Source organism: Taudactylus pleione, unplaced genomic scaffold (genome assembly GCF_031769625.1).
Source record: "Taudactylus pleione unplaced genomic scaffold, aTauple2 ptg000016l, whole genome shotgun sequence".
Taxonomy (NCBI): Eukaryota; Metazoa; Chordata; class Amphibia; order Anura; family Myobatrachidae; genus Taudactylus; species Taudactylus pleione.
Genome location: NW_028284418.1, coordinates 22,651,636 through 22,672,844, shown reverse-complemented (window position 1 = coordinate 22,672,844; position 21,209 = coordinate 22,651,636). Strand labels below are relative to the sequence as shown.

General features: G+C 41.5%; 1 protein-coding gene across 5 annotated transcripts in view; it reads right to left on the bottom strand.

The window, feature by feature from the left end:
- Positions 1-6,367: 6,367 nt before the first annotated feature.
- HLF (HLF transcription factor, PAR bZIP family member) overlaps positions 6,368-21,209 on the bottom strand; it is a 75,312-nt gene continuing 60,470 nt past the window's right edge. For 3 of the 5 annotated variants that reach the window (XM_088475068.1, XM_088475085.1, XM_088475102.1), the window contains exons 3-4: positions 9,135-9,355; positions 6,368-6,682 (exon numbers count right to left, since the gene is read on the bottom strand). In XM_088475068.1, coding sequence (XP_088331194.1) covers positions 6,467-6,682; positions 9,135-9,355 — 437 coding nt within the window. In that variant the 3' untranslated portion in view covers positions 6,368-6,466. Of the gene's footprint in view, positions 6,686-9,134; positions 9,356-21,209 lie in introns of all 5 variants that reach the window. The other 2 variants (XM_088475076.1, XM_088475092.1) reach the window with 1 other exon arrangement.

Genomic DNA, 21,209 nt, shown 5'->3' with positions numbered 1-21,209 from the left:
CCACAGCTATTGCGAGCGGCCAAGATGATGGTCGCGATGGTCAAGACCATCTCGACCATCGGGGCTTGCGACAAGACCCTTGTGGTAGGGTCTGGTGGCCGCAATCCCCAGAGAGCTTCTGGCTCTAATAGAGCTGGAAGCTCTCCCACTGACATCACTGGTGATGTCAGTGGGGCCGCCCACAAATGGCAGGCGTTCACATGGGAACGCCTCCATTTGTGAAGCCACCCCACCGCCACACCTACAAAACGGGGCAAGCTGTCGATCAACATCGACAGCCGCCCCTTTTGTAGTGAGCCACGGAGCGAGAGAATTTCTCTCTCGCTCCGGGGCTTGTGCACGTGCTGTGTGGCCGCTGCGCGTGCGCAGAGCACACCATCAACGCGCTCAAGAACTTGCGAGCGGGTCTGAATCAGGCCCTGTGTATGTGTGTTTTTTTCATTAAGTCTAACTTGTTTTTAATATCAGTCATTAAGTAGTTACCACACTAAAAATGTGCTAGTTTTCTGAAATAAAATTACTATTGGCTCATCATTATTATGGTACTGTAGTTCAAATTTTGAATACAATTGGTTGCAGATCACAGGATTAGAGGATTGATATGAAAAACACATGATCAATTTATTTTTAAAAGTTTATTATACATTACAAATAAACAAAGGAAATGAGTGGTATCAACAAGATGCAAGTCTGTAACATAAAAAACATACATACACTGCTTGGTAACTTTAATTCAATAGAATTCATGTATGGTGTTGTCAATATTATACAATGGTTTATCTCTTTTGAGTGGTTATTTCCAATAATAGTATTTTGGCAAACATTTATATTGTCATAAAATGTGGTTGGTAAAATATACAAATATAGATAGCAGCTTTCCCCATACATTACCAATCATCCCAAATGTTGCTACTAATCACGTAGAAAAATAGAGTATTTTAATTTAAAGTTATGAGTTTGACTGTAATATACTAAACATGGATAAATATGAATCTTTTTCCATTGAAAAATAGTCTAACATGAGTCTTTTAATTATCGAACTATTATATAAGTGTAATTGTCAAGCTGCAGAGCCATGTTTATATTACTCACCGCAAAATGTGCCCCGAGCTGCACTTTACTGAGGAAGCAAAGCCGGTCTAGGAGGCTAACCTACTCTTTCGGTAGCCCAGGAGATCTCCCTGAAATTTGTGTCTCCCAGGAATTCTGAGAGTAGACAAGTGTGCCTGAAGTGTTTTTATAAGCAACTATAGGAAGTGTGTATTACCATGTGCTGGATGGATCTGTTTGTATAACTAATCGTTACATTAGAATATCAGTACTAACATGAAGAAAATACCGTCTAAGACAAAAGAAACAATACCAGTGTGGATGGACATCTCCTTATACAAGCTCCAACAAATATTCAAAAGTGCCTATTAATGACTGTCTGATGAGATTGCTAATCAAATAGTGTTAGCTTAATGAAGCAAACTTCACAAAGTATTATCCTATATGTGTCACACAAAACAAGGCACCAAAATATATGTAAATAACCTCAAATCCACCCCGAATGCCACACAGTGGGAAGATATCCTGGAGAATGTGACATTACCATTTTGTAAATCATATATTAAAAGTGGACATCTGTGACTACATCTATTGATTGTACTGGCAGCGACTGTCACTAGACACAATAATTGCTGGACTACCATTCTTCTGCAGGCGGTAGAGGTAAAGGATGTCACAAAAATACTGTTAAAGATGTACGATCCTTTAAATGTAGTATGTTTTACATTTTAACTAGAAAAAAAATCCAGAAATGTGTTTCACCATATGAAAAAAAAATAAAATACTATTAACAGACTAATGTTGACCTTTGTGTGCACTGCAGAGTGCAAAGCATTTAAAATGTATGTAAACCTGCAAATTTCTGGTAAAAAAAATTCACCAATTGTTAATGTAAAAAAAAAAGAAAATACATTTGGCATGTTATCCGTTTGTAAAATGAAATGTTGGCCTGTGTTAATATATTCTGTACTGGAGGATTAGCACACATGCATGGCAAAAAAAACAGCTGCAGACTGTAGCTCTAAGCGACATCAAATATATTTTTCAATCATCATAACAATCAACATCTTACAAAAACATACAGGCTTGTCATAAGGATTGCACTTCACATAATGAAAACCTTGACTGTATACCAAGTCCAGGTCACTATTTGAATACGTTATAATGCTGTACATCTATTATTACAGCCACCAAGGCAAACATTAACCCTCTTCTGATGATGTTTGCTCCTCAACAGCATAAAAATGGACCAATATTATACAGCCCAAAGGTCAACATGTGATCAGACATGCCATCACAATTTGTTTGGGCATTGGTAGTTATTGCTGACCTTTATTCATGTTAGACATACAGGGACAGATGTATAAAGCTCTGGAAAGTGATAGTGGAGTGTGATAAACATCCAGCCACTCAGCTTCTGTCATGTTACAGGTTGTATTTGAAAAATGACAGTTAGGAGCTGATTGGTTGGTCGTTTATCATTCTCCACTTTATCACTTTCCAGAGCTTAATACATCTTCCCCACAAACCGGTGAAATACTAGTTGATCCATTTAATAGCTGGTACCTCCGAAGTTTCGCTCAGAATAGCAGACGATTGGTCTCAACCCTCGTGGTTTTCTGGCCAATATAGTTTTCAACAAACAAATCAGTTATCAAAATAGGTGTTTGTCGCCTGCCCAAATCATCACTTTACGGACATTTTTAGTTATGTGTTATATTAAAAAACTAGGCAATGTACTACTACATTCAATAACGTGTTAGCTACAGTATGATTAAATTTTGCAGTGTTTTTCCTACCATTAGAAGCTGAGTTTTTGGCACTAAAGATGGATAGTTCCTCCACTAAGATATAAAATTGGTCCCGTATTAAAAGACAGAGAGAGATGTCTCATTAGTGCTGAACAATAAAAGCAAAAACGTTCAATAGATTTGCTTTTCTTTTCTAATGTTCCTCATCAGTTTTAATGAATCATTTTGTATGTTTCAATGAGAACTCATAGAATGAATATTGAAGTAGGCCTATCAATGAGGAATTATTTAACGCTATTCCTATTCCTCCTCTTGACAACTCTAAGCACTATAATCCTTTTAAACTTTGACCAATCTCTTTCAAAAACAGCATTTAATACAAGAGTTGTGGACAACACCAGTCACTCTACCAATTTTCACAGGCATGCTGCTTTCTCTTAGAGGAGCTTTGGGATCTGTGCATTGAAACAGTTTCTGTTATATAGGACCCTACAAATGTTGTTGACCACTTGGCTCCGGAGGGGGCTGTGGGTGACAGGAAGACGAATAACAGTCTGCAATTTCCACGATTGCAGATTCTTATTGGTCCATACTGTCATGCCTCCTCCACAGTTTTGCACAGTACCTGGCGTTTGGGGTCTGCTACATACTGCTGGTTATCCTGTTGCTCCACAGATGGGAGCATTGAGTAGGGTGTTTTACTGCAACTTTAAGTGCGCAGTTCAAGTGTTTTTCTTTAAATATGGAACATCAATATTAATTGTTTAGTAGCATTTTTCTGATAATTAACATTCAAAAACCACCTCACATTAACGTATAGAAAATCGCTGAACTACAGACTTTACATATTAAAAGAAAAAAAAAATGTGCATAATATATTAGTTTAATATATTTAGACTTTATATATTCTCTGTATTTTTATATTATAATAACTGTAAAATAACTTAAAATATACTGTCTTACCCTGGGCTGCACACCCAATTAATATAAATCTTACAAAGGTCTATGGAAAATCCTCGTATTAGTCAGATTAACCACAGTATAAGACAACACCATTAGTTTCCTTATAATACATTCTCTCTTACATTCATTCTGCTACAAAAGCACGCTAATGGTCCGGTATGTAAATAGTACAACACAAAATAAAAGTGTCTCTGTAGTGCGGGAAAATAGCAGGACAATGATAAAAAATAATTGATTTCAGTAGTCTCTAAGGAACACAAGAAATGCCATTATTGGGGTCATTCCATTTTTTCACACTACAGCTCATTCATTAGACAAATGATCAAATATACAAAGGGCAATGAGTTCACTTTTCTGACGATTTACATAATAATCATATTTTGCAAATCAAACTCATTTCACAGCTACCAAGTTTAAAATGACATCACAAAGTAAAATAAAGATTATATCTGAAAAAAAAAAAAAAAAAAAGCACAGAGTTTGTTACAAAAATTGAAACCTGTGCATGCAAATGTTGTGAAATGCAAGACTGAAGAAAAAGGCTGGTGCGGAAGGTGTTATGTGGGACAATGCATCTTGATCTGAGCTGCAACATTTTAGAAGAGTGTTGTAATAATTCATCTGCAACATTGCACTTCATTTACAGCAGTGTTTATGAATTCTTTAAATACAATGGAATAGCTGAAAGGATTAGCAATAACTGTAAAGTACTGTAATGAGTTAGCACACAGATAAATATTGGCAACATTGGAGATCGTCAATATACATGTTTAAATTTGATTTAAGATGTCCATCAGAACTCTCTTTTGTGTTAGTTGAAACACCCTTAGGTATCTGTAGATAACTATTAGTGTTGCTAAAGGAGATTTTATAAAATACGATAGTTCCTAAATAAGGGCTTCATGTTATTTATATGTGTTTCAAAACTTTCAGGCGACAAAAGAATTAGTCTTGAGAATTGTTTATTCATTGGAACAATATTAGGGGGGTCATCGCGTTTCTGCCCTAAATAAAACTTAGTGGGAGTAGGGTTTATTATGAAATATTCAGTTTGGTGGACATCTCCTTAAACAAATAATATCACTGCTATTTTTAAAATACATACAACCACTTAGACCCAGTTGCATTTTTTCTAATACTCATATTTATAAATAAACGTTAACGGGAATACTTATAATGTGTTTGAAGGGTTAAGAGGTTTTACATTCTTGCTGGAACCATGTATAAACACATTATGCAATGATATTCGATGAACATGATCAAAATGGCAGAGCATTTCTTTATTTTTAGACTGTCCAACCTAATATATACTTTTTATGTATAGTCCTAAGCAGATGGTACCCTTGGCAATTTCAATTTGAAGAGCTAGACCAAATCTGCTTATCTCCTCAAACATACTGTACTGCCTTTATCTGTCTGATAGATGTTATTAAACAATCGGTTACATATCAAATAAAAATACTAAACCCTGTAAAACCAGGTCAACATTTGTGTTTAAAATAATTTCTGAAGAGAACATAATATACAAACAGGGTGTAATCCTGTACTGTCCATCTCAACATGAAGAAATTAGGGGGAAAGGGTTTTATAGTGAGGCAGCAAGGTATAGGGTAGCTCCCCATAAGATGGGAAAGTAGTTCATTATTCAATGTGGTTCAGATTCAGTAAATCATTTTAAACCACCCTCCTTATTACAATATGGAGCTGTTTTAGAATTAAAGGAAATAAGTGCATGCTAATTAATTTGAGAAAGCACAAACTGTAAATTCACTTATCAGGACCTTAAGCTCCACAAAATAAGAAATCTGTATATATGTTATTAGAGCCAGTGAAGTCTATGCAAGTGGCATGTCAAGTGATAAATATTATTGCTTTAGGTAAATGGAAAGTGCAATAATTAGGCATTGGGCTCCTGTAAATTTTAATGAGTTCTGTTAAAAAAAAAAAAAAAAATCTCAAAATATAAAAAATTGATACGACTGAAAAATCTGACAATGAACACTCCTGTCATTCTGATTGTTATATAAATAGAGCAAAAAAAAATAAAGTGATATTGTATTTCATTATATATATTTGGCCATTGCCCCAGTAGAGCTTACAATCTATACTCCCTACACATACACATTAGGGTTAATTTTTAGCTGGGGTTAATTTTTAGTCAAGAGCCAATTAACCTATCAGTATATTTTTGAAATATGGGTGAAAACCAGAGCACCCGGAGGAAACCCACGCAAGCACGGGTGGAATATATACACACATACTCGCACATTTGAAGTTTGTTGCCAACTCAGAGAGACATTTGGTGATTAATGTGTTGAAACAAAATGACGAAGATCTGTGGTGTTAAGGAAGTTTAACATTCAGAGTTGTTTTTTATAAATCCTTCTTGCTTCAAGATTTTCTAGTATCACCACAATTTAAATCCAAATGAAACTTGGTGGAAAAAAGCACTTTCTACAGCATATTTTTTTTTTTTTTTTTTACAGTCAAGATAATTTTCACTCTTCTATGAAGAGCTTTGTAATATACAAAGTGCTAAGACAAACACAAATATAGAAATGAAAAAAAAAACGGTAAAAAAGAGAAATTGCAAGTCTGTTTCTTTTTCCAGTAAAGTGCTGATAACAGAATTAGGTTGGTTTAGTGTTTAGTGCTACGTGGCAGGGATGAAGGTGTCCATCTATCTCCATGGCCAGAGGTGCTTACACAGGCCCATGACGGGCTTCATACTTTGACAAAATGTTCTTGCATTTGCCAAGCTCTTTCCGGAGGTCGGCAACCTCGAGTCGTAAGGCAGAATTCTCCTTCTCAAGGAATGAGGCCCGGATGGCAATCTGGTTCTCTTTTAGCCTTCGTGCATCTCTAGATCTTTTGGCAGCCATGTTGTTCTTTTTGCGCCTTGCCCAGTATTTTTCATCCTGCTCATTTGTTCAAAGACAAAATAGAACATGATTTTAGATTTTGGAATGAAGGAAGAAAGAATGAAATGCAAAGGAAATACTAAAACAGACACTATTAAGCCTTTAGTAGGCTCATCTAGAGCCGCAACTTTAAGGGGTCTATTTACTAAGCAGTGTTAGGAAACAGAGTGAAAAGTGATAAGGTGCCAGCCAATCAGCTCCCAACTGTCAGTTTTCAAACACAGTGAGATGGCAGTTAGGAGCCGATTGGCTCTGGAACCTTACCACTTTTCACTCTGTCTCCTAACACGGCTTAGTAAATAGACCCCTAAATCTTAATCTCTGGGACAAGAAGGAAATTTGATACTCACATTGCCTTTAACTGTAAGCAAATTAACCTAAAATATGAATTCCCCGCGTCCTGCTTTATATTTGCTCCCCTGTCACACAGCTCTAAATATGACCCTTGGCTCAATAAAACTTAGTCAACCAGTTTATGAGTAACTACTGTAGTAGCAAATATTTATTTAATTTGCACTTTATTGATCAAGGATAGTTGTAGATTGGTTGCAAAGTACATTTGTACTTGTGTTTCTTAAAATCACAAACCCTTAACTAGATAAACGTGTGCGAATGAGAAAGATCAGTAAAAATAGAGATGAACCATTTTTTTCTGCAGCATAGTGCAAATGCAATTCCACTAATGTGGCCGTCCCTGTGCTTTCTTCTCAACTCCCCAGAGATAGATTTACAATTATCTTACAAGACATTGCACATTATTATTACCTGAAAAATCCAGCTGACCAAAATGTAATCTTCAATTTTCCATCTAGCTAACCTGCCACAAAATCAGCTTTGAAGCAATTAATTACGCAGTCACCCGAGTCACAGCCATCCTTATTTAAACAAATTGTGAAAGTAAATCTTTTAATCCAGCCACGCTCAAGACAAGGTTGGCAAGCTGTGATCACGTGCCCTCCAGAGGGGATTGTCTGGCTTAATCTCCCTAACCTGTCCCTAGAATCAAACAGCCAATCAGTCTCCTGTAATAGAACAGTGAACCAGGATTAAGTACTCTGATAAGTGACCAGAGCAACTGATGTGATTAAAGCAAGACTGAGGCACTCTAGTTCATTGGCTGGGACATTTAACTGGCTGGTTGGTGTCAGATTACAAAATAATTTCAAAATGTTTTCCCATTTCTCTTGTGACACCAAGATAATGTGAATCTATATTGTACTCAAGGGTTCAGTTCCATGTGCAAACAAAAGGCAACAATAAAAAAAATCTATAATTATACCACAATTTATAATTGTGTGCACTACACTGCATCCTCAAAGATTTACATTTCACATGCAAGGGCTCAAGTTACCTACTGCCCTGGGATCCAATGTTCACTGACACTGCAAAGCCAGTTAGAATAAGTTACCTTCAGTTATCATGAGTTCTTTTTACACAAAACGTGTACTGTCTCACCTTTACAAGGATGTCAGAGCAGATTTAGTTACTCGGCACAAGTCATTCCGCGCTCTGCTAATTCACATGGGCACACCTTGAATGGTCACCTCGTGACCAGATCTCATCACATGGAAAGCTAGCTGTCTATGGTTTTTGATTACCCTCTCTATTGTATTCACTCACTTTAAAAACAACACACAACTCTGTTCGCCAGGTCACACGATTGCTTAAAAAATTACTTTGTGTAGTCTCACACTGAAGAGTTAAGTCTTGTGCACAATCTTAAAACTACTGTTCACAAAAGCATCTGTCCACAGTTAGAGCTTCATCCCCATTATCACTAGACTTTGGTCATATTCATAAGGGCCGGCTCTTTACTCTGTCTCTCCTATATTCCATTTATTGACAGGTAAAAGAAGGATAGTTAAACAGAGAATTGTGGAAACACTGGTACAGTGTACGTCAGCAACAGTACCAAAAGATATGACAGACCAAGGATCTAAAGTAGAGCATTATCCTATACCTCACACTCACTGTTCTAAGCTTTGATAAAGTGCACATGGGTACTGTTCCTATGTCTCTGAATTGTAATCAATTTGTTTTTGTGACTATCCATATCTCCTCCATTCACATACTGATGGTGGAGACTAGCCACAAGCGCTTTCACAAAACATCTCCCACTCATACAGCTTACCTACGACCGATCTAATCCAGCAGCTGAGGTCTGAACTAGATATTTGTTGGCTACAAAGCAAAAATTTTAAAGAGTCCTGTGCACTGGCCACATAATGAACTGAAAAAAAAATTACACACACACACATGGAGATTTTGGTAGGAGAGATGGTCCAGCCCTAACTGTTGGCTTTGCAGCATCTGTATCCCTTTGTCTATACCCAAATGCTCAAATGAATCGAGAGGCTGCTACAGTTCACCCCAGTAGAGATCACGACAATTCTCAAGGGAAATTTGAAAACACCTGACGTATGTATCCTGTACACCGTTTCCAACTTACCTTCAGATCATCAGGTATAAAGATTTTACGAGCCTTTTTAATCATTGGCTGTGGCTTTAGCTCCTCCTCTGAGAACTTGTGTTTTCGTGGGTCAAACATCTCTTGACCTGGAATACTGGATAGGGCAAGATCTGCAGGATCTGGTTCATATCCCACTGCCACTTGAATGGATTCTGGGTCAATTGGGCTTGGGGTGTTGCGGTTTGCAGTCAGAATTTGACCTGAAAGCGAGAAATTCAGTAGACTTAATTTAGATCATGTCTCCAATGTCCTAACACGTCACTTTACTGCCTATACCAAATATTGTAATTACAACAAGGCAGATTCAGTCATATCATCAGCATGCTAATTGGCGAGCTGTATTTTTTTGCTTTTTTATCTTTTTACCCAATCCGGCTAGGGATGTGTCCATCTGATATTTGGCTTTTCTCCTCCTGCAATGGATATTGGTGGTGGAGATTATTACATTCCAATTTGCTTTTAACAGATACAGTAGACTAGACTGTAGGACAACATGGACTACACACAAAAACCATGAACAGTGATTTTTTGAAAGGCAAATACTTTTACTGATAAGATAGAAATAGAAATATGTTAAAATGTACCAAAACTAGGTACTACCACTATAATGCAGTTCACAATACAATACACATATTAAAAAATTAAAATAAAATAAAGTACAATACAATATAGTTGGTAATAAAAAACGGTCTTCTGATATAAGAAAAGTAATGAGTTCTCATATGTGCTAGTAACTACATGAGGATCTCCAATTGCGAAATATGCATTAAATAGCATCTAGTGTGGATTTCCAAATGTGCTTTTAGATGTATTTGCACTGGATATAAATATCTCCACATCAATGTCCGTTTTTAAGTACCGTATATACTCGAGTATAAGCCGAGTTTTTCAGCACAAAAAATGTGCTGAAAAAGTACCCCCTCGGCTTATACTCGAGTCAAGTGTAGCACTGACCGGACGGAGTTCGGTCAGCGCTACACACTGCCAAACACACAGCCGCCGGAGCCGGCAGCTGCGTGTTTGGTGTAATCAGCAGCCGCTGAGAGTCTGTCAGACTCTCAGCGGCTGCTGCTGCTCCCACTGCGGGAGCCATCTTCCGGCTCCCGCAGTGGGTGATGGGAGACACGTCGTCATGACGACGTCTCTCCCATGCAAAGCGGCCGGAGGAGCGGACAGCAGCGGGACCAGGAGCGGGAGTTTAAGGTAAGTGCTTATTTTTTTTTTATTCTTTTCACGTCTCTCTCTACTAGGGGGGGGGGACTACAGGGGGCACTACCAGGGGGCGATGACTACAGGGGGCACTACCCGGGGGCATTATCAGGGGGCACTACCCGGGGGCGATTACTACAGGGGGCACTACCAAAGGGCATTATCAGGGGGCGATTACTACAGGGGGCACTAAAAGGGGGGATTACCACTGGGGGAACTACAAGGGGGGGATTACTACAGGGGGCACTACCAGGGGGGGATTACTACAGGAGGCACTAAAAGGGGGGATTACTACAGGGGGCACTAAAAGGGGGGATTACCACTGGGGGAACTACCAAGGGAGGATTACTACAGGGGGCACTACCAGTGGGGGATTACTACAGGGGGCACTAAAAGGGGGGATTACTACTGGGGGTACTACCAGGGGGGGATTACTACTGGAGGCACTGAAAGGGGGGATTACCACTGGGGGCACTACCAGGAGGGATTACTACTGGGGGCACAACCAGGGGGAATTACTACTGGGGGCACTACCAGCTGCTGCCATTTCCCACACTAGGCTTATACTCGAGTCAGTAAGTTTTCCCAGTTTTTTTGGGTAAAAGTAGGTACCTCGGCTTATATTCGGGTCGACTGGCGTCCCAGTGGAATCAAGTTTCTCACACAGGTGCACTTAGGAGGTCCTGGGACCTCCTAAGTGTGCCTGTATGAGAGTCCCGGGACCTCCTATGTGCGCCTGTGTGAGAGTCCCAGGACCTATTAAGTGCGCCTGTGTGAGAAAATTGATTCCACTGGGATGCCAGCACATGTACCAGGCTTCATCTTATATACAGGTACTATTATCCCTAAATTGCTGCTGCTATTACTTGTTAAAAACGGACATTGATGTGGAGATATTTATATCCAGTGCAAATACGTCTAAAAGCACATTTGGAAATCCACACTAGATGCCCATTTCGTAATTGGAGATCCACATGTAGTGCTTATTAGCACATATAAGAACTCATTACTTTTTTTTTATATCAGAAGACCGTTTTCTATTACCAATTATACTGTATTGTACTTTATTTTATTTTTTAATATGTGTATTATATTGTGAACTGCATTATAGTGGTAGTACCTAGTTTTGGTAAATTTTTTACATTTATTTCTATTTCTATCTTATCAGTAAAAGTATTTGCCTTTCAAAAAAATCACTGTTCATGGTTTTTATGTGTAGTTCATGTTTTTCACTCATTTTATGTTTAGATATCCATCTATAGCAAGGGCTAAGCACAGTGCATGTCCTTTCTGGTTTTACAATTCATTGTTGTTGAAGTTTTACACTAAACTTTTTACACTAGCCGCTAGTTTTTCTCTGCTATTCTTAATTAACTACATGAGCGCCAAGAGTTTCTGGTAGAAATTCTACCACCTGTAGACTGTAGGACAATTGCGCTTTTTACCCTCAAGCTACTTAGATGAAAATTACATTTTCGGGTTTAGTTTTAAGTCATATTGATATATATGTTTCATCAGATATATACAGTGAGAGAACATGGAGATAAAGTTTGCTTGTCATTTGTTGGAAATAGACTAACAAAAGCAGCGGGAATGAAAACAGAGATGACAATGACCTCTTTGTACCCTTCATAAACTAACCAATCTTCACTAGATGGCTAATTTTATTTTTATTTTCCGATTCATAAGTGTGCGTTATGTACATTTCAGCACGGTTCCATTCTAATTTCTACCTTGATGCTATGGGATAGTTCCCATATGCTTGGTTTATATAATTTTGTCTTATTTCCTAAATCCTTTAAACGAGGACTTATAAATAAGTAATATATACTAATGCTTAATATAAATCAGACACGTTACTATACAAACCATTGTAAGAGATGGGAAGCTTAATAGGTGAAGTGTATTTTTAAATTTCAGAGCCTTACACCCAAATACATTGTATCTGTGCTAAATGTGCTCTGTTTAATATTCTAGATATAATTTCTCTACATATCAAGCTGTACAAATTACTGGCACACAACTCGCTGCACATCTTCCAAGTTCTTTCCACCTCATTTCATCTAAATTGTGTGTCTTGGCCTCTGCTGTAATGCCTGTATGGGGCTGGCAATGCAGCTCATATACAAAACCCTCTTAATAGTTTACATGAATTAAGTACTCATATCTTCAACATGGACAAAAATTGATAATCTGTCTCATATCCCAACTTTGGAAAATAATTAAACTGTCCCATTCTCAGCATGTCCAGCAGCATTTATGGGATGTACTGTAGTCAAAATGTCGACAATAAAGATTTCAACATTCAGAATGTCGACAGTTATGATGTTGACATTGTTAAATTTCAACAGACAATGCGTCAACATTATCAGAATGTCGACATTAGGGTTAGGCTGTGGGGGGAGGGAAGGTTAGGGTTAGTCCCTAGAGGGAGGGTTAGGGATTATGGATAGATAGTCCCCCGACCGATGGAGGATCAGAGGTCTGACCCGGGACAGAAGTCACAGTCACATGGTGGGACCAGGAAGATGCAGCTGAAGCCGTCAGGAGCAGGTTAAGTGACTGTTGGGCCACCAGGGACAAAATGTTGACATTTCAACATGTCAACATTTCATCACTGTCTATATGATACATGTCAACATGGTCAATATCACGACCATGTTGACATTTGATATTACTTTTATTTTGGTGTTTTTGCATGTACACTAACTCTGTGTGTATAGTACAGTAACAACCCTATGGAGAGACGTCATAATGGCAGCTCCCAGGCAGTACATAGTGGAAATTAAAACTGGTGTAAGTCAGTAAAAAATATTATCCGCATGCATGAATGGAGAGTAGCATTACCCCTGTAGCAGACACAGCAATGTGAAATGATTATTCCTATCCTGTTTATTAACATTTATTGTTAAACTCCCAGAACATTCAGTAATGCTTTAAAATTGGGAACAAACAGAAATAAATCATAGTTGGATATTAACTGACAGATAAAGAGTTTAAAGCCTTGAGAAAGGCTGTGGTGAAACGTCCGTCGGCTTCAGTACGGTTACTGTTCATTTTAAAGAATCTTACTGTGCATGATAATATGATTTAAACAATATCTAATCTGCCCAGTGTGATGATGACATAAATATATGCCTACCACTGCAAGTGCAACTAATACGGATATCCACAACTCTGACTATATAGTCACCCCAGAGCGGGGAGAGCATAGTGGGAGTCTCCTGGTAACCGCAACAATTGAAAGAGGTGGCCACAGCCTGGATAGACTTAATAGCGGGCTGGAAATAGAAGAAGATAGCCTCATTGGAAATGATAGGACGATACTCACTCGTTGCATACATAGGTAATAGTAGTGCTTATGATCAGTGTCCGGGGCACGGTGTAGTGAGATCTATGTATGGTGCATAATCATCTATTGTTTGGGAATATATCCCTTAACACGTAGAAACCGTTGTAATTCCTACACCGTTCACCTGATTTGGATGTAATTACCCTCAAATTAAATCTGAAAGTCTGCAGTTAAAGCACATCTTGTTTGTTTCATTTCAAAGCCATTGTGGTGGTGCACAGAGGCCAAAATATGAAAATTCTGTCAATGTCCCAATATTTATGCACCTGACTGTACATTGTGTTTGATTTAGATTATTGACATCAGACATTAAGGTTACCATTTACAATAATAACATATACATCTCATCTAATACTCACTATTGACATATTGCAGTGTGAAATTAGTAACAAAATAACAATCAGAGTAAATTCACTGGACAAAGATACAAATGTAGCAATCACAGGCACAGTTCTCACAGGGTATAAGCTATATAGCTTTTTCATTTAGAGAAATACTTGAGGTTCATAATAAAAAAAACAGTACCTGGAAGAATCTTTTATAGATATTTTTAATGCACTGTTCTTTCTTTTTGCACGCTAACATTTTAATATTTCACCGTCTCTCAGAAAATATAGTTTATATTTTTTAATGTATATCAATAAAATATATTTTTTATATATATTTTTTGGTTCAGCGTGCACCCAGCATGCTGCTTTTTCTTCATTTTTGAATACAAAGAGTTAAGAGGACCCTGCTCGCAATCTTGCAATCTGCCAGGGCATTGCTGTTCATGTCTGCACTTCACAACCCTTCTCCCCTCACTCCCCATATGGAAAGGAGGGGGCTATATTCCACATGGTTGTGACTATGGCCCTTATCTAATTGCCGACAAAAGTCCCGGACTTTTCGCATGCCGCAGATTTCGCCCTCCTCGCAAGTTTTGCCTCCGGAAAAGTATCGCGCTCATCACCGCAATTCGCCCTATTCAATTGCAAAGGACGCGAGAATGCGTCCCGGCGAAACTCAAATCGGCGAAAAGTCCTGTCAGATTTGGGAAAATCAGCCTGACACCCCCAAAAGATGGACTGACATGGGGGATTACTATGGATACCCCCGAATAGCCCTGCTGAAGGTATTTGGGGTGCTTAAATGGTCTCAATTGGTGCTATTTAGCGTCTTTGCACAAGTGGTGAAGAATAGCATTTAGCAGTTTGTTTTTTTTTCAAAAATAAGTAGTCCCAGCAAATTTGGGGTACATGAAAATGGGTGCAAGCATGTTTAAAAATTGCTAAAGTGCATTTTTAAAAACCCTAAAAAACGCACCTGCCACAAGCACCTGCGATCAAACAAAACACCTGGGGCATACTTGGGGGACCCCCTGGAGTCTATTTAGCTACTTTTTAAGTTTGTCCCCCAACTTTGAACTTTTTCGCCCCCCAAAATGATAGTACTTTTTTGAGGTGTTCTAAACAATTTTTCCAACTTTTTTTGATGCAGTTAACCTTTGGGGGACTGCCCCAAGGCTGCAGGGGTGTTGTCGCAACTTTGCACCCCAAACCCTCAATTCTGCACTTTTTTCTGCCTCCTTTCGGAGGCAAATCTTGTCCGCTGGTTACAAGGCGCAGACTTTTCACACCGGCGGAAGCTCTTTACAAATGAATACTGGGAAAAGTTCTCGCCGAGCAAAATTACATCACCGGTGACAACTTTTTGCCGATCTCGGCTTTTTCGCCGGCAACTGAATACGGCCCTATGTGGGAGCTAGCAATACTGTGTGATATGTGGAATAATCTTGCTTCCTCGCAGTGAAGCACATAATATAGTCAGGAGCATTTTAAGAGAGGAGGGGGCCGGTGTGCAAACTGAGTGCGGGCCCCCTTCTCTGCAGGGCAGCACTATGGACAGGAAAGCAGTGCTCAAACTGGGAATTTAGAGGTGGGGGTATGGAAATTTATATTCCCCCCTCCCCTCCCTCAAGCAGGACATAGCTCCACACAAAGCAGCTGCTGTTCCAGCACTGGGATCCCATACTGGATCCCAGTGCTGGTACATGCTCTACTGCAGCAAAATGGGTGCAGGGTGTGCAGGGTGTTCAGTGTGGCCCCCTAGGACCCAGGGGCCCACACCACTTGTTGATCCATTCTCGAACCAGAGACACTAAGAATATAGTATATATTTATTTAGTAGACTATTTGCTATATTTATGGCATTGTCCTGAATCTTAGTAGAGGTTTCCTGAACCACATCACTACTTTGAAACAAAGGGCCTGATTCAGAGCCGCTGGTAAGCGGCCGCTCGTTCGCTCCGAGCGATGTTCGCACATCTGCGCATGCGTATGGGTTTTAGTACGCATGCGCGAACCAGTCAGTGCGGCCGAAAATCGTGTGCTCGCAAAATAGCGAATGCCTGCTAATTTGAGTGACAGGGTGAGGCGTTTGTGGGTGGTAACAGGGGAAGGTGCTTGAAAACGGGGAGTGGAGAGCCAAACGCAGGCGTGCCAAACGGTCAAAACGGGCGTTTTAAGGGTGTGCATAATTAACAAAGCAGCGTCATCGACCACGTCAGTTGGGTGTCTTTTAGCCAGAACTGCTCGCATGATCGTGGTAGGAAAATGCAACCACATGAATAGCGAGCAGTTTAATCGATGTACTCGATTAATCTAATAAATAGTGGAGATGACGTATAATGTAGGGGTGAGCGGGTTCGGATTTCTGAAATCCGAACCCCCCCGAGCCCCCCCGATCCGAGTCCGATCCGAGTCAGGCTCGACTTTTCCCGCCTGACTCGGATCTGACATCGAGGCAAAACGTCATCATCCCGCCTTCCGAGTCTCGCGGGTTTTGGATCCTATATAAGGTACCCGCGTCGGCGCCATTTTCTCACTCGGCTGTGGACAGTGAAGAGGGAGGGTGGGAGTTAGTGCTGTGTAGTGTAGTGTAGTGTAGTGCTGCTGTTGTCCACTACTTCAAAGTCCATAGGGGCTGGCTGTGTTGTGCTGTGCTGCTGTTGTTAATAGGGGCTGTGTCCACTACTTCAAAGTCCATAGGGGCTGGCTGGACTGTGTTGTGCAGTCAGTTCTCCATAGGGGCTGTGTCCACTCCAAAGTCCTGTGCAGTGTCCCAGTCCTAAAGGGGTGCTGTAGTGTTGTCCAGGGGGTGCTCTGTCCATCAGGGGTGCTCCCCCCAAGTGCTAAAAAAATAATATATTTTCTGTGTTTGTGAATTGTGTGCGCAGTAGCCGCACGTGCATCAACAAAGTAGTGCCAAGCGTGCGCCTGTGTCATAAGTAAAGGGCCGGCTGGCTTGACCGTTAAGGGTGCTGTAACCCCCGAAAGTACACTCCAGTCCAAACCAAAAAAAAAAATATTTTCTGTGTTTGTGAATTGTGTGCGCAGTAGCCGCACGTGCATCAACAAAGTAGTGCCAAGCGTGCGCCTGTGTCATAAGTAAAGGGCCGGCTGGCTTGACCGTTAAGGGTGCTGTAACCCCCGAAAGTACACTCCAGTCCAAACCTAAAAAAAAATTATTTTCTGTGTTTGTGAATTGTGTGCGCAGTAGCCGCACGTGCATCAACAAAGTAGTGCCAAGCGTGCGCCTGTGTCATAAGTAAAGGGCCGGCTGGCTTGACCGTTAAAGGGTGCTGTAACCCCCGAAAGTACACTCCAGTCCAAACCAAAAAAAAATTATTTTCTGTGTTTGTGAATTGTGTGCGCAGTAGCCGCACGTGCATCAACAAAGTAGTGCCAAGCGTGCGCCTGTGTCATAAGTAAAGGGCCGGCTGGCTTGACCGTTAAGGGTGCTGTAACCCCCGAAAGTACACTCCAGTCCAAACCTAAAAAAAAATTATTTTCTGTGTTTGTGAATTGTGTGCGCAGTAGCCGCACGTGCATCAACAAAGTAGTGCCAAGCGTGCGCCTGTGTCATAAGTAAAGGGCCGGCTGGCTTGACCGTTAAAGGGTGCTGTAACCCCTGAAAGTACACTCCAGTCCAAACCAAAAAAAAATTATTTTCTGTGTTTGTGAATTGTGTGCGCAGTAGCCGCACGTGCATCAACAAAGTAGTGTCAAGCGTGCGCCTGTGTCATAAGTAAAGGGCCGGCTGGCTTGACCGTTAAGGGTGCTGTAACCCCCGAAAGTACACTCCAGTCCAAACCAAAAAAAAATTATTTTCTGTGTTTGTGAATTGTGTGCGCAGTAGCCGCACGTGCATCAACAAAGTAGTGCCAAGCGTGCGCCTGTGTCATAAGTAAAGGGCCGGCTGGCTTGACCGTTAAAGGGTGCTGTAACCCCCAAAGTACACTCCAGTCCAAACCAAAAAAAAATTATTTTCTGTGTTTGTGAATTGTGTGCGCAGTAGCCGCACGTGCATCAACAAAGTAGTGCCAAGAGTGCGCCTGTGTCATAAGTAAAGGGCCGGCTGGCTTGACCGTTAAAGGGTGCTGTAACCCACAAAGTACACTCCAGTCCGAACCAAAAAAAAATTTATTTTCTGTGTTTAGCCGCACGTATATATCAAATCGATATAACATAAATGGAGGACCAAACTTTCTCCGATAAAAATAAAATAGAGAAAGATCAAGAACCACTTCCTCCTAGTGCTGAAGCTGCTGCCACTAGTCATGACATAGACGATAACATGCCATCAACGTCGTCTGCCAAGGCCGATGCCCAATGTCATAGTAGAGGGCACATACAATCCCAAATGGCAAAGTTCAGGAAAATGACCTTGAAAAAGACATTTAAATCAGCTGAAGAGAAACGTAAACTTGCCAATATGCCATTTACGACACGGAGTGGCAAGGAACGGCTAAGGTCGATCCCTAGTATGTTCATGACTAGTGGTTCAGCTTCACATGACGATGGAAGCACTCCTCCCACTAAAAAAATCAAAAGAGTTAAGCTGGCAAAAGCACAGCGAAGAACTGTGCTTTCTAAGAAGATATCACAAATCCCCAAAGAGAGTCCAAGTGTGGTGGTGGTTGCGATGCCTGACCTTCCCAGCACTGGACGGGAAGAGGTGGCTCTTTCCACCATTTGCACGCCCCCTGCAAGTGCTGAAAGGAGCACCCACAGTCCACTTGCTGATATGCAAATTGAAGATGTCACTGTTGAAGTACAACAGGATGAGGATACTGGTGTAGCTGGCGCTGAGGAGGAAGTTGGCGAGGAGGATTCTGATGGTGATGTGGTTTGTTTAAATCAGGCTCCGGGGGAGACAGTTGTTGTCCGTGGGATGAAAAAGCCCATCACGGTCATGCCTGGGCAGAAGACCAAACATTCCACCTCTTTGGTCTGGCAATATTTCTATCCAAATCCGGACAACAACTGTCTTGCCATATGTACCATATGTAAAGGTGAAATAAGTAGGGGTAGGGACGTCAACCACCTAGGAACATCCTCCCTTATACGGCACCTGCAGCGCGTTCATAAAAAGTTACTGTCAAGTTCAGAAACTTTGGCTCAGACCGTAAGCAGTCCAGGGACACCTAAATCCCGTTGTCCTGTTGTATCCAAGCGCCTGCAAACCACACCGTCAACTCCCTCCTCGTCAATTTCCTCCTTAGTCAGGATCGGAAGTAGTCCTGCAGGCCATATCACTGGCATGACTGACTCTCCTATCCGGGATTCCTCCGGAGGATCCTGCATTGCTACGCCTACTGCTGCCGCTGCTGCTGTTGCTGCTGCTGCTGGGAGTCGTTCATCATCCCAGAGAGGAAGTAGGAACACCACTACTTTTACTAAACAATTGACCCTCCAACAGTCCTTAGCGAGGAGGATGAAGTACGACAGCAGTCATCCTGAAGCAAAACGTATAACTGAGGCCTTGACTGCTATGTTGGTGTTAGACGTGCGTCCGGTATCCGCCATTAGTGCAGTGGGATTTAGACAATTGATGGAGGTAGTGTGTCCCCGGTTCCAAATCCCGTCTAGATTCCACTTCACTAGGCAGGCGATACCGAGACTGTACAGAAACGTCAGAAAAAGTGTCCTCAGTGTCCTGAAAAATGCCGTTGTACACAATGTCCACTTAACCACGGACATGTGGACAAGTGGAACAGGGCAGACTAAGGACTATATGACTGTGACAGCCCACTGGGTAGATGTATCACCTTACGCAGCAACAGCAGCAGCGTCACCAGTAGCAGCATCTCAGAAACGCCAGCTCGTTACAAGGCAGGCTACGCTGTGTATCACCGGTTTCAGTAAGAGGCACACCGCCGACAACCTCTTAGAGAAACTGAGGGAAATCATCGCCCAGTGGCTTACCCCACTTAGACTCTCCTGGGGATTTGTGATATCTGACAACGCCACCAATATTGTGCGGGCATTACATCTGGGCAAATTCCAGCACGTCCCATGTTTTGCTCACACAATAAACTTGGTGGTGCAGAATTTTCTGAAAAGCGACAGGGGCGTGCAGGAGACGCTTTGGGTGGCCCGAAAAATTTCTGGCCACTTTCGCCATTCAGCGACTGCGTGCCGAAGACTGGAGCGCCAGCAAACACTCTTGAACCTGCCCCGCCATCACCTGAAGCAAGAGGTTGTGACGCGGTGGAACTCAACCCTCTATATGCTTCAGAGGATGGAGGAGCAGCAAAAGGCCATACAAGCCTATACATCCACCTATGACATAGGCAAAGGAGGGGGTATGCACCTGACTCAAGCGCAGTGGAGAATGATTTCCGTGTTGTGCAAGGTTCTTCAGCCCTTCGAACTTGCCACACGTGAAGTCAGTTCAGACACTGCCAGCTTGAGTCAGGTCATTCCCCTCATCAGGCTTTTGCAGAAGCAGCTGGAGAAAGTGAAGGAGGAGCTAAGACGGAGCGATTCCGCTCGGCATGTGGGACTTGTGGATGAAGCCCTTCATTCGCTTTGCCAGGATTCCAGGGTGGTCAATCTGTTGAAATCAGACCACTACATTTTGGCCACCGTGCTCGATCCTAGGTTTAAAGCCTATGTGGTGTCTCTCTTTCCGGCCGACACAAGCCTGCAGAGGTGCAAAGACCTGCTGGTGAACACACTGTCAGCTGAAGCGGAACGTGACACGTCAACGGCTCCTTCTTCATTTTCTCCCGCAACTGGGGCTGCCAGGAAAAAACTTAGGTATCCTAAGCAACCCGCTGGCGGTGATGCAGGGCAGGCAGGACCAAGTTTGGACATCTGGTCCGGACTGAAGGACCTGGCAACAATTTCTGACATGTCTACTGTCACTGCATATGATACTGTCACCATTGACAGAATGGTGGAGGATTACATCGGTGACAGCATCCAAGTAGGCATGTCAGACAGTCCATACCTGTACTGGCAGGAAAAAGAGGCAATTTGGAGGCCCCTGTACAAACTGGCTCTATTTTACCTGAGTTGCCCCCCCTCCAGTGTGTACTCCGAAAGAGTGTTTAGTGCAGCCGGGAACCTTGTCAGCGAAAGGCGTAGGAGGTTGCTTCCACAGAATGTGGAGAAGATGATGTTCATCAAAATGAATTATCAGCTCTTCCAGGGAGACCAGCCTCC